This window comes from Anomaloglossus baeobatrachus, chromosome 1 (genome assembly GCF_048569485.1).
Source record: "Anomaloglossus baeobatrachus isolate aAnoBae1 chromosome 1, aAnoBae1.hap1, whole genome shotgun sequence".
In the NCBI taxonomy this organism is placed as follows: Eukaryota; Metazoa; Chordata; class Amphibia; order Anura; family Aromobatidae; genus Anomaloglossus; species Anomaloglossus baeobatrachus.
This window is the reverse complement of record NC_134353.1, coordinates 752,741,763-752,757,827: the sequence shown is the minus strand read 5'-3', so window position 1 is coordinate 752,757,827 and position 16,065 is coordinate 752,741,763. Positions and strand designations below refer to the sequence as shown.

The window sequence follows — 16,065 nt, the reverse complement described above, 5'->3', positions numbered from 1 at the left end:
AGCAGTGAATACGTGATGGAATAATGAGCGGCCGCCTTTTTCAAAAGAGGAAAAGCTGCCGGAGCTTTGTGACAGCTGTGCAGCGCCGCGCCGGTGATCGGTGAGTATGAGAGAGGGGGTGTGAGGTAAATCCGGAGATATGACGATAAATCATGATATTCAAGTATGTCAGGAAGCCCTCTCCTGGTGTCACCCCCCCTTTCCTTCACACAACTGGTTTAGCAACAAATCCCATGGCCATCTCCTGTGATATGGAGATGAGGTGGTGTGGGAACAATGGACACAGGATGACTCCCTGCCGTGACCCTGTAGTGGGGGCTGCTAGCTAGTTAGCAAGGCTATGGAAATAGCCAGACAGAACGACTCCAGTAAAAAATGGTTCATATCTCGCAAGCCATATTTCCGATAAATATGGCAACCATAAAAATGGTGTCTCCGCATGCGGACGATGCCGGCACACCCTTTTTATGGGAGCAGGACATTGGGAAATGCCCCAGGCGTGATATCAGCCAATGGGGAACTGGCAGACAGGTCATGAGTCCCCTCGTTCTGTAGCTAAATTCATAACTGTCACAATGAGAGCGTTGGCGTCCGCCTACGACGCTCCCAGGCAAAGTTATGGCCCATATTCCATGTTGGGATATTGTCCATAACTCAAGCCAGGGGTGGAGCAGTGCTCCCTCTGAGGTCACTAAGGTAGGAGGGGACCTGGATTTGCCCAGGTTGATAACCCTACTTCGGCCATTTTCCAGTGTTCTTTTCGCTGGGGGCACGTGTAGGAAACATCTGTGGGAAGGATCCTAGAAACCTGGGTACAGCGCCCCCCTGTGGCCAGACGCAACAAGGTAACTGCTGGAACTGTGTATGCCTGTTTGTAACCCATGCTTTGATTGTAACTGTACTCTGACATATGTATATTCTGTAGATTCCCTATTGTATATATTGTAGTTTCTAGTGTGCTTTAGGCTGATTAAATTATATAATTAATCTTGGGCTGTTCTGTTATCTCGATCTTGAATCCCACGTCTGTGTGTTCGGCTAATAGTTACCGTAAATCGGTTGGTGGCAGCGAATTGTGCCAAGGATTATTGTGGGGAGGCCAGTGAGATTCGGGGAGATTTTATATATTCCGCCCGCGGAGGTCGGGGGAATATATACCCTACCCTCACCGGGGACCCTTCAATAATCGGCATAAGTAGTATAGCGGCCTCCTTGCTTATTGTCGGGCAATTCCATAATTGGCCTGACTATAAGAGGGGCGCTAGAGAGCGCATCACGTGCTCTGTCTGTCGGTCGGGAGGTATAAAGGAGGGGTGACCCCCACTTGTTACCCCCCGATTGTGACGTACTGGTAGCCAGCGCGGGGGATTTCTGAGTGACCCCCCCGGTGGTTTGTGACATATTGGTGGCATAGCGGTGGGATCGAGATAATAGTGTGTGTGAGTGTGAGACCCATACTCCCAGACACTAAAGACTGCCTGCAGCAGCTGTGGCTGCTGGGGTCTTCAGACTAGCTCAACACTAGAGTGTCAGAGTGCAGATACTGTAAGGTGTGTGGAGGCATCAGGTGTCAGTTCTGTGTCAGTGACCAAAAGTCTGCAAGAATGGCTGATGGCACCAGGAGCAGAGCTATGCAACTGGCCAATGCTAAGGCAGGAGCCGAAGAGAGGGAGGACGGTGCTGTGGACAGCAATGAGGAGGTTGCCCACGAGTCCTCCAGGAGCTCGACGCCAGAAAACCGTTCTGCCGAGGACATTGCGCAACCTGGCACTGCTGGACAAGATGAGGAGGAGCTCACCCAAGGTTCCTCAACGAGCCAGATGCCAGCCCTCCGCTCTGAAAGGGACAGTGAATCGCCTAGCTCTGCAGCGTGCCGCAGATCACCACGTGCCATTCCACCGAGCCTGGGAGGCTCGGATAGCCTTCTTCAAATGGCTATGGCCCTTCTCCAGGCTGGAGACCAGAAGGGCTACAAGGAACTCCTGGCAGAGCGCAGGGCAGAGCGGCACGCAGAGCGTGAGGCTGCGGAGCGAGAGCGGCAGGCAGCGCGTGAAGAGCGAGAGCGACAGGCAGACCGTGACTACCAGCTGCAGCTAGCTCAGCTCCGGCCCTCATCAGCCACATGTGACCTTCGAGACACCAAACTTCCAAAGGTCCGTGTTGAGGACTTCCCAGTGCTGGAGAAGGATGGAGACTTGGACTCTTTCTTGACTGCTTTTGAACGGACTTGCTTGCAGCACCATCTGGACAAGGACCAGTGGGCCAAATACCTGACCCCCCGTTTAAGGGGTAAGGCCCTGGATATCCTTGGGGACTTGCCTGCTGAGGCAGATCAGGGCTACGACACCATCAAGCGGGCCCTGATCCAACAGTACAACCTCACCCCGGAGTCCTACCGCAAGAAGTTCCGGAGCCTACAGAAGGGACCAAAGGACTCCTGGGCTGACCACAGGCGGGCACTTGCCCGAGCTGCCGACCACTGGACCCAAGGCCTGCAGCTTTCCACCGGACCGGAGATCCTGGACTTGTTCATCACGGAGCAACTCTTGTGGAACTGCCCTGAGGATCTCCGCCAGTTCATCCGAGACCAGAAGCCAAAGGGGTCCACGGCTACAGCTGCCCTTGCCGATGACTACACCAACAACCGGGCCCCTGAGGCCAGGAGAGCGGCCACCAGCAGCACCTGGAGAGGGGGTAAGATGAAGTCTGCGACTGCCCCACCTGCCCCTAGACTGCAGGGGGTGTCCCCCTCAACTCCCCTCTCCAGGCCCGTGGCGGAACCAAGACGGTGCCACCAGTGCAACCTACCTGGACACTTCAAGGCCATGTGCCCTCAGCGTCCCAAGGCCCCGGCTCCGTCCCCGTCCCAAGGGCCGCCCAAGGTGTATTGTGTGGGTGGGGGTGGTGGTAGGTCCCTGGACAGCTTCCAACCTGTCACCGTCGGCCGGTCTGTGACCATAGGACTGCGAGACAGCGCCTCGGAGGTGACTCTGGTGCGGCCTGAGATGGTGTCCCCCCAAGACTTGATCCCTGGAAAAACCCTCGCTGTCTCCGGGATTGGAGGCACTGACCCGGCGCTGCCTGTTGCTGACATTTATGTGGACTGGGGCGCAGGGCGGGGGGTGAGGGAGGTGGGGGTAACTGATCGGATCCCTGCAAACGTGCTACTTGGGACAGATTTGGGGCAGATAACCTCCCAGTTTGGGCCCCAACCAAGGGCTGAACCTTCAGCCAGTACTGACATGACTCCTGACAATGTTAATGTGTTATCTATGAATGATGTAAGGGAGGAGGGAGTGAACTCTGATATTTCGGCTTGCACAGACACCATAGACACACACGCAGCTGCAGCTGTGACAGGAGGGGAGGGGGTCAGAGAAAGGTGTGACAATGCCTCTACAAGTAACCAGCCTGTGAGCTGGGATCTGTTGCCCTCTGCAGGGATAAGCAGAGAGCAGGGTGCTGCAGGGGGAGGACCAGTGTGTGGGGTGGGGGCTACCACAGCAAATGTGGGGTCCCCAGAGATTTCACAGCGGGGTTCTGTTGCTGCAGGAGGGGAACAGGCAGGTGAGATTGGGGCCGGTCCAGGAGCGGAAGTGCTCCCAGGTAAGATCTCGGTGCATGGTTCCCCCACAACCGGGGTGTCAGGAAGCCAGGTAGGTCTGCCTGAACCGGCGACTTGGTCAGGAACGGAGGAGGAGCAGGCACGACCCACGGTCGCAGCGGCTGTGGCCGCTGTCACCCGCAGTGGGAGTGCTGGAAGCCAAGGGGCCTCCCGGAGGTCCGATAGCTCTTCACCTTCTGACCAAGTGGCAGCCGAGTCAGGTGGAGGCCAGGACACAGGTCCCGGGGTACTGACTGAAGATGTGACAGTCTCGTCGATTCTGGCCACATCTAGTCAGGGGTTTCAGGCAGCGTTAGAAGCTGACGACAGCCTGAAAGCTCTTAAGGAGCAGGCGGCACAGCCTCCCTCGGACTCGGACCCGGAGCGAGTGGTCTGGGACCAAGGACGGCTGTACCGGGCCACGGTCCAGCAGGGTTCACCGGAGGCGTGGCCCAGGGACCGACAGTTGGTGGTACCCTATCCGTTCCGGACGGAGTTGTTGCGGATCGCACATGAGATTCCGATGGCCGGACACCTAGGGATCGCTAAGACCAAGGCCAGGTTAAACCAGCATTTCTACTGGCCAAAAATGGGGGCCGATGTGGCTGCCTACTGCCGTTCGTGTGAAACCTGTCAGAGAGTGGGGAAGGCGGGGCCACGCCCCAAAGCCCCACTGGTATCTCTGCCAATCATCGATGAGCCTTTCAGGAGGGTGGCTGTGGATCTGGTCGGCCCGCTGGCCATCCCCAGCAGCTCCGGGAAACGCTTCATACTGACGGTAGTGGACTATGCCACCCGGTACCCAGAAGCAGTGGCCTTGTCGTCCATTCGGGCTGACAAGGTGGCCACCGCATTGCTGGAGATTTTCTCCCGAGTGGGTTTTCCCCAGGAAATGCTCACTGACCGGGGGACCCAATTCATGTCCCAGCTGATGGAGGCCCTCTGTAAGCAAGTCCAGGTGCGACATCTGGTGGCCAGCCCGTACCATCCACAGACTAATGGCCTGTGCGAGCGGTTCAATGGCACCTTGAAGCAGATGCTTAAGATGTTGGTCGACTCCCATGGGCGTGACTGGGAGCGGTATCTCCCACACCTGTTATTTGCTTACCGGGAGGTTCCACAGGCCTCAACAGGATTCTCACCGTTTGAGCTCCTGTACGGGCGACGTGTGCGGGGCCCCCTGGCTCTGGTGAAAGAGGCTTGGGAAGGGGATTTGGCCACCCCTGGAGTGTCGGTTATCGAGTATGTCATGCGCTTCCGGGACAAAATGCAGGCCTTGACGCAACTGGTACACGACAATATGGCTCAAGCCCAGGCCGATCAGAAGCGTTGGTACGACCAGAACGCTTGTGAGAGGACCTACCAAGTGGGTCAAGAGGTGTGGGTACTGGTCCCCGTACCACAGGACAAGCTTCAGGCAGCCTGGGAAGGCCCATACCTCGTGTACCAGCAGCTCAACCCTGTGACGTACCTGGTCACCCTGGACCCTGCCCGTGGAAGGCGGAAGCCCTTCCATGTGAACATGATGAAGGCACATCATGAGCGGGAGGCATGTGCGCTCCCCGTGTGCAACCTGCCCGAGGAGGGAGAAGCGGAAACCCTCTTGGATATGCTAGCCCAGGTTAGGGCAGGCGGATCCATTGAGGATGTGGAGGTTGGCCACCAGCTCTTGGAAGACCAACGGTCCCAGCTGTGGGCCACCCTCCTCCCCTTCCGGGGGTTGTTTACCAACCAGCCCGGAAGGACTGACTTGGCTGTCCATCACGTGGACACTGGGGATCATCCCCCGATCCGGCGTTCAGCATATCGGGTCTCCCTGGAGGTGCAGCAACACATGCGCCAGGAGATTGACGAGATGCTGAAGCTGGGGGTGATCCAGGCATCCAACAGCGCTTGGGCCTCGCCTGTAGTCCTCGTCCCTAAGAAGGACCGAACCACTCGGTTCTGCGTGGACTACAGGGGGCTCAATGCGGTCACGGTCGCCGATGCGTACCCAATGCCACGCATCGATGACCTGCTCGATCAGTTGGCCGGGGCTCAGTACCTGACCATCATGGATCTGAGCCGGGGATATTGGCAGATCCCCCTGACTCGCAAGGCCAGGGAACGCTCTGCCTTTATTACCCCATTTGGACTGTACGAGTCCACGGTGATGCCATTCGGGATGAGGAATGCCCCTGCCACTTTCCAGCGGATGGTCAACACCCTGCTCAAGGGACTTGAAGGGTACGCGGCCGCGTACCTGGATGACATTGCCGTCTTCAGTCCCACCTGGGAGGACCACCTAGAGCATCTAGCACAGGTGCTCAGGCGGATCCACCGGGCAGGTTTGACCATCAAGCCGGGAAAGTGTCAGCTGGCCATGAGCGAGGTCCAGTACCTCGGTCACCGGGTAGGTGGGAGAACACTGAAGCCCGAGCCTGAGAAAGTGGAAGCCATCGCATCCTGGCCCACCCCCAGGACCAAGAAGCAGGTGATGTCCTTCTTGGGGACCGCTGGGTACTATAGGAGGTTTGTTCCATGCTATAGTAGCCTGGCAAAGCCCTTGACGGACCTCACCAAGAAGAAGCTGCCCTCTGCAGTCGATTGGACAATGGACTGCGAGACAGCCTTCCGGGCCCTAAAGGACGCCCTGTCCAGCCCGCCCGTGCTACAGGCAGCCGACTTCACGCGGCCGTTTGTAGTACAGACCGACGCCAGTGACTTCGGCCTCGGTGCGGTGCTCAGCCAGGTGGACTCTGCGAGCCAAGAGCACCCAGTCTTGTACCTGAGCAGGAAGCTGTTACCAAGGGAAGTTGCCTATTCCACGATGGAGAAGGAGTGCCTGGCCATAGTGTGGGCCCTGCAGCGTCTGCAACCCTATCTATACGGGCGCCACTTCATCGTGGAGACGGACCACAATCCCCTCAGCTGGTTGCACACCGTCTCTGGGACGAATGGGCGATTGTTGCGATGGAGCCTTGCGCTCCAGCAATACAACTTCACCATTCGCCACAAAAGGGGCCGTGACCACGGTAACGCAGACGGGCTGTCCCGACAAGGAGAGGTCGCGGACGGGCGCACGGGGGAACACCGGAGTGTGCTGCCCCCTAGCGCCCTCAAAAGGGGGGAGGTGTGAGGTAAATCCGGAGATATGACGATAAATCATGATATTCAAGTATGTCAGGAAGCCCTCTCCTGGTGTCACCCCCCCTTTCCTTCACACAACTGGTTTAGCAACAAATCCCATGGCCATCTCCTGTGATATGGAGATGAGGTGGTGTGGGAACAATGGACACAGGATGACTCCCTGCCGTGACCCTGTAGTGGGGGCTGCTAGCTAGTTAGCAAGGCTATGGAAATAGCCAGACAGAACGACTCCAGTAAAAAATGGTTCATATCTCGCAAGCCATATTTCCGATAAATATGGCAACCATAAAAATGGTGTCTCCGCATGCGGACGATGCCGGCACACCCTTTTTATGGGAGCAGGACATTGGGAAATGCCCCAGGCGTGATATCAGCCAATGGGGAACTGGCAGACAGGTCATGAGTCCCCTCGTTCTGTAGCTAAATTCATAACTGTCACAATGAGAGCGTTGGCGTCCGCCTACGACGCTCCCAGGCAAAGTTATGGCCCATATTCCATGTTGGGATATTGTCCATAACTCAAGCCAGGGGTGGAGCAGTGCTCCCTCTGAGGTCACTAAGGTAGGAGGGGACCTGGATTTGCCCAGGTTGATAACCCTACTTCGGCCATTTTCCAGTGTTCTTTTCGCTGGGGGCACGTGTAGGAAACATCTGTGGGAAGGATCCTAGAAACCTGGGTACAGCGCCCCGCTGTGGCCAGACGCAACAAGGTAACTGCTGGAACTGTGTATGCCTGTTTGTAACCCATGCTTTGATTGTAACTGTACTCTGACATATGTATATTCTGTAGATTCCCTATTGTATATATTGTAGTTTCTAGTGTGCTTTAGGCTGATTAAATTATATAATTAATCTTGGGCTGTTCTGTTATCTCGATCTTGAATCCCACGTCTGTGTGTTCGGCTAATAGTTACCGTAAATCGGTTGGTGGCAGCGAATTGTGCCAAGGATTATTGTGGGGAGGCCAGTGAGATTCGGGGAGATTTTATATATTCCGCCCGCGGAGGTCGGGGGAATATATACCCTACCCTCACCGGGGACCCTTCAATAATCGGCATAAGTAGTATAGCGGCCTCCTTGCTTATTGTCGGGCAATTCCATAATTGGCCTGACTATAAGAGGGGCGCTAGAGAGCGCATCACGTGCTCTGTCTGTCGGTCGGGAGGTATAAAGGAGGGGTGACCCCCACTTGTTACCCCCCGATTGTGACGTACTGGTAGCCAGCGCGAGGGATTTCTGAGTGACCCCCCCGGTGGTTTGTGACAGGGGGGAAAGGGTGAGAGACCGACAGAGAGAGAGACAGACCGACTGATAGAGATAGAGATTGACCGACATCGAAAGACCTCACTCATTTCCAGTGTTTTCTGCAACATGCGATAAATGTACCGTATATAGAAAAAACGCATGTCACTAGGATGGTGTGTGTGCCGTCCATGTGACATCCTTTTTTTTCACGCACCCATAGAGTTTCATTGGGGAGACTCGCGCGATAAACTCACCAAAATGCAGCATGCTGCGATTTTTTTTTCTCAGTCCGATTTGGGCTGAGAAAAAAAATAGCAGATGGGAGCTGCATCATTGATTAACATTGATCCGAGTGCAATGCGAGATTTTCCCGCATTGCACTCATGCGAGTTAATCGCAAGTGTGACTCCAGCCTTAGGGGTACTTTGCACGTTGCGACATCACTACTGCGATATCGTCGGGGTCAAATCAAAAGTGACGCACATCCGGCGTGGGTAACGACGTCGCAACGTGTAAAGCCTAGATGCGCCGATAAACGATCGCAAAAGCGTCGTAAATCGGTGATCTGTGTAGCGTCGGCCATTTTCATAATGTTGCACCAATAGGAGATACGATGTTGTTCTTCGTTCCTGCGGCAGCACACACCGCTGTGTGTGAAGCCGCAGGAGCGAGGAACATCTCCTTACCTGCCTCCACCAGCTATGCGGAAGGGAGAAGGTGGGCGGGATGTTTACGACCCGCTCATCTCCGCCCCTCCGCTTCTATTGGCTGCCTGCCGTGTGACGCCACACGACCCGCCCCCTTAGGAAGGAGGCAGGTCGCTGGCCAGAGCGACGTCGCAGGGCAGGTAAGTGCGTGTGAAGCTGCCGTAGCGATAATGTTCGCTACGGCAGCTATCACAAGATATGCATATGCGACGGGGGCGGGTACTATCGCGCTCGGCATCGCTAGCATCGGCTAGCGATGTCGCAGAGTGCAAAGTACCTCTTAGAGTAGTATATTGTAGAGCATGAGACCCCATGTCACTTATTAGGTGGTGGTATGGGCTTTCAGGCTGCGCTCACAGGAGTCATGAATCTGTCGTCCAGTAGAATTGGCTAGATTATGGTAATGACACTCGGATAATAATAATATTTATTCATTTATAGAGCACTGTTAATTCCACAGCGCTTTACATACAATGCCAACACTGTCCCCATTGGGGCTCATAATCGAGGTTCCCTAAGAGTATGTCTTTGGAGTGTGGGAGGAAACCAGAGTACCCGGAGGAAACCCACGCAGACACGGGGAGAACATACAAGCTCCTTGCAGATGGTATCCTTGGTGGGATTCTTTCACATCAGAAAATAGTATCCCTTGTGCAGAGAATTCGAAGAACCTATTTCTCCATCTTCTGCATTAATGACATGTTATTGCAGTCCGATGTTTTATACGCACCCATAGACTAGAATGGGTGCAAGTGATCTGATATACACTGCCAATCACAGCATGCTGCAATCTGCATGAGAAAAAAAAACATGCTAATCAGCACTGCCCCATAGTATAAAGGTACCGTCTAAACGAACGACCAGCGATTCTGACCATGATATGACCTGGTCTGGATCGCTGGTATGTCGCTACAGGGTCGCTAGTGAGCTGTCAAACAATCAGATCTTCCCAACAATGCAACAACGATACGGCGGTCGCTGGGACCCTGTCACATAGCACGATTCAAATCTTGATTAGTAACATAGGCATGCATCTACATTGCCTTTTCCGCGCCTTCTCTGCTCCGATTGGTGGTCGTAACTGCGTTGTGATTGGGCGGCCTTGCCTTTAGAGAAGGCAACATAATAGCGCTTCCATCCTTCTCCATCCTTGTCCATCCTACAGTCCCGATGCAGAATGGACAGTATTACGATCTGCTGCTACACGCGGTCCGCGACAAGTGAATTCAGCCCACTGAGATGTACTGCGATCTACAAGCCAGAACAGAGGATGGAAGCGGCCAATCCGAACACAGTAGCGATCACCAATCGGAACAGAGAGGGTGCGGAAAACAATGAAGATGCACGCCTACGTGAGTCGCGAACAAGGTCGTTGGGTAAGGTGTCAAACACACTGATGCGTGCTGCCCTGCGGGAGCCCGATGACCAAAAAATGAACCAGAACAGTGTGTAACGATCTGCGATTTCACAGCAGGGGCCAGGTCGCTGCTTACTTTCACACACACAGCGAGATCGCTGATGAGGTCACTGCTACGTCACAAAACATGTGACTCAGCAGCGATCTCGCTATGTGAGAAGTCCCCCTAACTCTGGTCCGAGTGCAAATAACACTTGGCCAAGTGAGAGGCTCGTGTTTTGTGAGCGCAGCCTCAATACAAAATGTTTTATCATAAGGAGATTAAACACTCTCAGACAGGGTCGGACTGGAGTGTCTGGGGCCCATAGCAATAATTGACTCTAGAGGCCCAATCTACAGCTATATGCAAATACCTGTTAGCCGTCTACTGTGCGCACACCATAACTGGGATATACTATTACAATAGTTTGCATTAAAGGAGTTATTTGATGAAAACAAGTTATCACCAAATCCACAGGTTAGGTAGGTGATAAACTTATTCATCAATGGAAAGCGCCCACTGGAAATCACACTGATTGGAAGAACGTGGCACTTTTATCCCCTTTATTAAATGGAGCGGCAGGTGGGATGTGTGACCGCAGCTCCATTTATACTCTTTGGGGCGGCCAGAAAGAGCAAAGAACAGCGCTCAGCAGCCACTGAGGGAATGAATGGATACGTGGTTGAGTCGGACATAAGCTCCAATTTAATGGTGATAAAAGTTGCACATTTTGCACATCAGTGCAGGTCCCAGCAATCGGCCCCCAACTGATGAATAAGTTATCACTTATCCTTAGGCCACATTCACACTTTCAGACTTTTCCTCTGATTTTACCACTCCTGGTTTTGGATTACAGGTACTGATGTAAAATACTTACCAAATACACAACGTGTGCACATGGCCTAGGAAGAGGCAATTACTTGTTTTCACCAGAGAACCTCTGTAAGTGCATATTTGCTACAGTGTAATAGTCACAGGCAGGACCGCAATGACTGGTGTATGGAGCCCAGTGAAGAGGGGGGCCCAGCCTGGGGTAATTACTTAGCTTTATTAAGCCCCTGGACTGCGCCTGGCCCCCCTCTTTACTGGGCCTCAGTCACAGCCGCAGCAGAGGGACCCGGATTTGTCACTCCGGCTACTATACATTCCTAATTTGCATGCGAAGGGCCGGCGCATACAAATTAGCCATATGCTGGAGACAAGATCAGTGGAGCAGAGCAGAGTGCCAGTGCGTCATCCCGTGGCCAAACGTGCAACCGAGCATGATGATGTCATCATCCTGCGACCTCATCACACTGCTGCAGGTAACAGAACCGAGGAGGTGGCGACGACGCGGCAGCTGGTAGGGACAGGTAAGTGCTCGGTGACCTGAAGATGGGCACGGCACAATCACTGGGGGTGATGAGGACCCGCTGACCCCTACCTTGCTTCAGCTGGATGTGTGTTAGGCCCTGAAATACCTAGTGGCAGCCTTAGTCACAGGACATAGAGAGGGTTAAACAGTCAGGCATTTAATCTTTATTGGAAATAAAGAATCTTCCCCTTATTGATATCAGATAGAAAAAGTGCACATACACAGCATAATCCACTATACCAAGACTAATAATACCACATACAAGGGAGAAGTACCACAACACTATGATCAGACAACATAGTGACCAAATAATACCACATAAAAGGCAGAAATACCACCACACTGTGACCAGGCCACATATTACCACCACATAGTGACCAAATACAACCATATACAAGGATCAAATAACACCACACCATGACCAGACTACATATTACCACCACATAGTGACCGAATAATACAATAGTGATCATGAATGAAAACCACAATACTAAGAACACTAATATTACCATCAGTGTCATTATACACAGGAGCTCTGTATATAGGGTCAGTGTACAGGTAATACAGTGATCACTGGTGACCTTATAGACAGGAGATTTGTATATAGTGTACAGGAAATACAGTGATCGCCAATGACATTATACAGAGGAGCTCTGTATATAGTGTAGAGTGCGTGTGTATGTATGTAATACACTGACTTATCAGTGGCGTCTCTAGTTGAAGATATTCATCTTCACTTTTCTTCTTCATCAGGCGCTGACCGCTATCACTTCTTCCTGCCATGACTCGACTGCAGAAAAAAAACACATAGTCATCTATAGCTGTTCGCTTTCAGATCATAGTCCCCACTTTTTCCCTGCGCTCCACAGTAACAGGACCTACCTTTTGTTCCCCCCCATGGAAGACAGTATCCTCAAAATTAAATTCTATTACAGCTGTAATAAAGTCCCCTAATTTGCCCCTATAATTATGTCCCCACTTGCCACCATAAACCAATAATGTATGTTCCTCATTCTGACCCCATATATTTAATAATGTCCCCCATACTGGCCCCCATTATTTAATAATATTCCCCATCCTAGCCCCCTTTATTTTAATAATGGCCCCTATGTTTCTCCGTACCGGGCCGCTGTGTTCCTCTGTCTCGGGCCTCTCTGTGGCCCTGTCCCGGGCCTCTATGTGGCCCCATCCCAGGACCCCATGTCAACTACTCTGGCCATTCACAGAGGGGGAACAAAAAGATTATTCTCACCTTACTGAGCTCCCCAGCATCCTGTTGCAGCTTCATATCCGGCACGCTCAAATGCCCGCTGACCAATCAAAGGCCACAAACTGACCTCAGAGCACAGCGCATAGCAGTGATGTTAAAAGATGTGATGTAGGCACACACACTCACACAGGCACACATGCATGCAGACACACACATGTATGTACACACAGACACATGTGTACATACACATGTATGTACACACAGATGCACACTCACGCAGACACACATGCACACACAAACACACGCTTATATACGTAGGCACACAGATAAATGCATGCAGACAGACACAATCACACAGACAGGCACATGCACACATACGCAAACATGCACACAGACAGGCAGAATCACACTCAGAGAAGCACACATGCATACATACAGACATGAACACATAAAGACAGGCACACAGGCAGACACACATACGTGCGCAACAGATGTGCACACATATACATATATATATATATATATATATATATATATATATACATATATATACACACAGACAAATTTACACAGACAGAAACACATATACATAGCCAGACAAACAAACATGCACACTTGCATACAAAAGTACACACATGCAGACAGGCGCAAGCAGGCACGCATACATGCAAAGACAGATGCATGAACACATACAGACACTCACATGTAGACATGCAGACAGGCAAACACATGCACTCATGCACAAGAATGCAGACAAGCATGCACACAGACGTAGACACACAGGCACATGCAAACACACACATGCACAAACTCACAAATACATAGACAGGCACAAGAGCAGAGACAGGCACACAGACATGCAGAGAAACACACATATGCAGACAGGTGCACGCACACATGAACAAGAATGCAGACAGGCACGCACACACAAACAAGTACACCGATACATTCACAAAAAAAGTCATATGCACAGACAGAAATATATACACATATTAGGGGAGTTTATACTTTCCCCTCCTTGTTCGGCCCACAAGCTTCATTGAAGATCCTCTCTGGCGGGAAGTAGCAGTGCAGGGCGTGCTACAGACAGCAGACTGCCCTGCACTGCTGCTGGCGGAGCCGCCAAGGGGACGTATGCCACCTTGGCCTAGTTTGCAGTTACCAGCCTTGGTGCCACACCCTTCTATTTAAAACATGGGGGACCTGCTGGGCCAGTCCAACCCTGCTCCTGGACTACCTCTCATGTCTAGAACAAAACAGCTAATCTGTGTAACTCCGCCCCACCATTGATTAGCATCTTGCTGACAACTCTCAGTGTACACAGGAAGCTGCCAATCAGCAGTGTGGCTCTGCTACATCAGGCATTCTTTGACAACTACACCAAGCAGCCCAGTAAGTGATACATCGCTGGAATCAGGCTTTCTTGATAGGGCATGCTGCTTTTAGATAATTATATAGCAAAAACCTGCTGACAAAATGCCTTTAAGGCTATATTCACAGAGGGAAGATTTTTGTTCCATGTATCTTAATGGGATTGAATATGCAGTAAGTACATTTCTGCAAACTCAAGTCAGATAGATTGGACAGTCTAGTCATAGGAACCTGCAGCAATTCTGCAGCATGTGTATATATTCAATAGGGGTTTAATCCTTTTATTAGGACAGTATGTTGTCATCAAACGCTACATAGAGGTATTGTGCCTCATCCCTTAATCCCAGCCCTGGGGCTAACATGTGGCTCAGATATTTGTTTCTTATTAGGAAAGAAATAGCTGAAATACCCGGTGTTATTAGTGCAGCTGCACAGTTTTGGCCATTATATGAAATGATGTTACGAGAGGCAGGGTCACAAAATACAGAGAAACGTAGATAATTCCTTATAGGATCTATTAGTAAATAAAAGCAAGCATGAAGACAGAAATAATAAATCTAGCTAGAAAGTGACAGCAGGGACTGACAGCACAGAGAAACCTGGCATTAGGACTGCTCTCAGCCCACACTGTGCTGTCAGGGTCCTCACATGAGTACACATGACAGGAGTGGAAACACACAGGATAGATAGATATCTGCAGCATGTAGCTCAGCAGCCTGGGTCACCATGCTCAGTATTGCCAGTACGTGGAATATGTGGAAATGTCTGATTCCAAGCAGCTAAAATGCATGAGCATGGCTCCCCCCATGCCCGGTGAGGCATCACTACATGTATGGCTGCACAGTGACTACCTTATAGAAGGTGATCTGGTCCAGAGATAAGGAGCCCTTGGTGTGCAGAGAGCAGCAGCCCTGCAGGATGCTACCAGCCAGCAGCAGCAGCAGCTGGGCACACGGAGCCGTCACACTGGGGCCCCTCGCAATCGCCATGATTTTGGAGGAAAGATCAAAGACAGGAGATGAGCACAGGTCACGTGGGCTGTTGCTTCTCCCCCTCACCCCATGCACACTTCCGGTCTGACATGACAGCTGCCAGTGATGCCCTGCCATGTGTCAGATCTGTCTGTCTGCCATGCGTCAGATCTGTCTGTCTGCCATGTGTCAGATCTGTCTGTCTGCCATGTGTCAGATCTGTCTGTCTGCCATGTGTCAGATCTGTCTGTCTGCCATGCGTCAGATCTGTCTGTCTGCCATGCGTCAGATCTGTCTGTCTGCCATGTGTCAGATCTGTCTGTCTGCCATGTGTCAGATCTGTCTGTCTGCCATGTGTCAGATCTGTCTGTCTGCCATGCGTCAGATCTGTCTGTCTGCCATGCGTCAGATCTGTCTGTCTGCCATGCGTCAGATCTCTGTGTCTGCCATGCGTCAGATCTGTCTGTCTGCCATGCGTCAGATCTGTCTGTCTGCCATGCGTCAGATCTGTCTGTCTGCCATGCGTCAGATCTGTCTGTCTGCCATGCGTCAGATCTGTCTGTCTGCCATGCGTCAGATCTGTCTGTCTGCCATGTGTCAGATCTGTCTGTCTGCCATGCGTCAGATCTGTCTGTCTGCCATGCGTCAGATCTGTCTGTCTGCCATGCGTCAGATCTGTCTGTCTGCCATGCGTCAGATCTGTCTGTCTGCCATGTGTCAGATCTGTCTGTCTGCCATGTGTCAGATCTGTCTGTCTGCCATGCGTCAGATCTGTCTGTCTGCCATGCGTCAGATCTGTCTGTCTGCCATGCGTCAGATCTCTGTGTCTGCCATGCGTCAGATCTGTCTGTCTGCCATGTGTCAGATCTGTCTGCCATGTGTCAGATCTGTCTGTCTGCCATGTGTCAGATCTGTCTGTCTGCCATGCGTCAGATCTGTCTGTCTGCCATGCGTCAGATCTGTCTGTCTGCCATGCGTCAGATCTGTCTGTCTGCCATGCGTCAGATCTGTCTGTCTGCCATGCGTCAGATCTGTCTGTCTGCCATGTGTCAGATCTGTCTGTCTGCCATGTGTCAG

The 16,065-nt window shown here is 52.1% G+C and overlaps 1 protein-coding gene across 1 annotated transcript in view; it reads right to left on the bottom strand.

The window, feature by feature from the left end:
* ERP29 (endoplasmic reticulum protein 29) overlaps nucleotides 1-15,030 on the bottom strand; it is a 52,153-nt gene extending 37,123 nt beyond the window's left edge. Inside the window, exon 1 of the mRNA XM_075341846.1 lies at nucleotides 14,869-15,030. Within this exon, the coding sequence (XP_075197961.1) occupies nucleotides 14,869-15,006 (138 nt within the window). The 5' untranslated portion in view covers nucleotides 15,007-15,030. The remainder of the gene's footprint in view (nucleotides 1-14,868) is intronic.
* Between the last annotated feature and the right edge of the window lie 1,035 nt (nucleotides 15,031-16,065).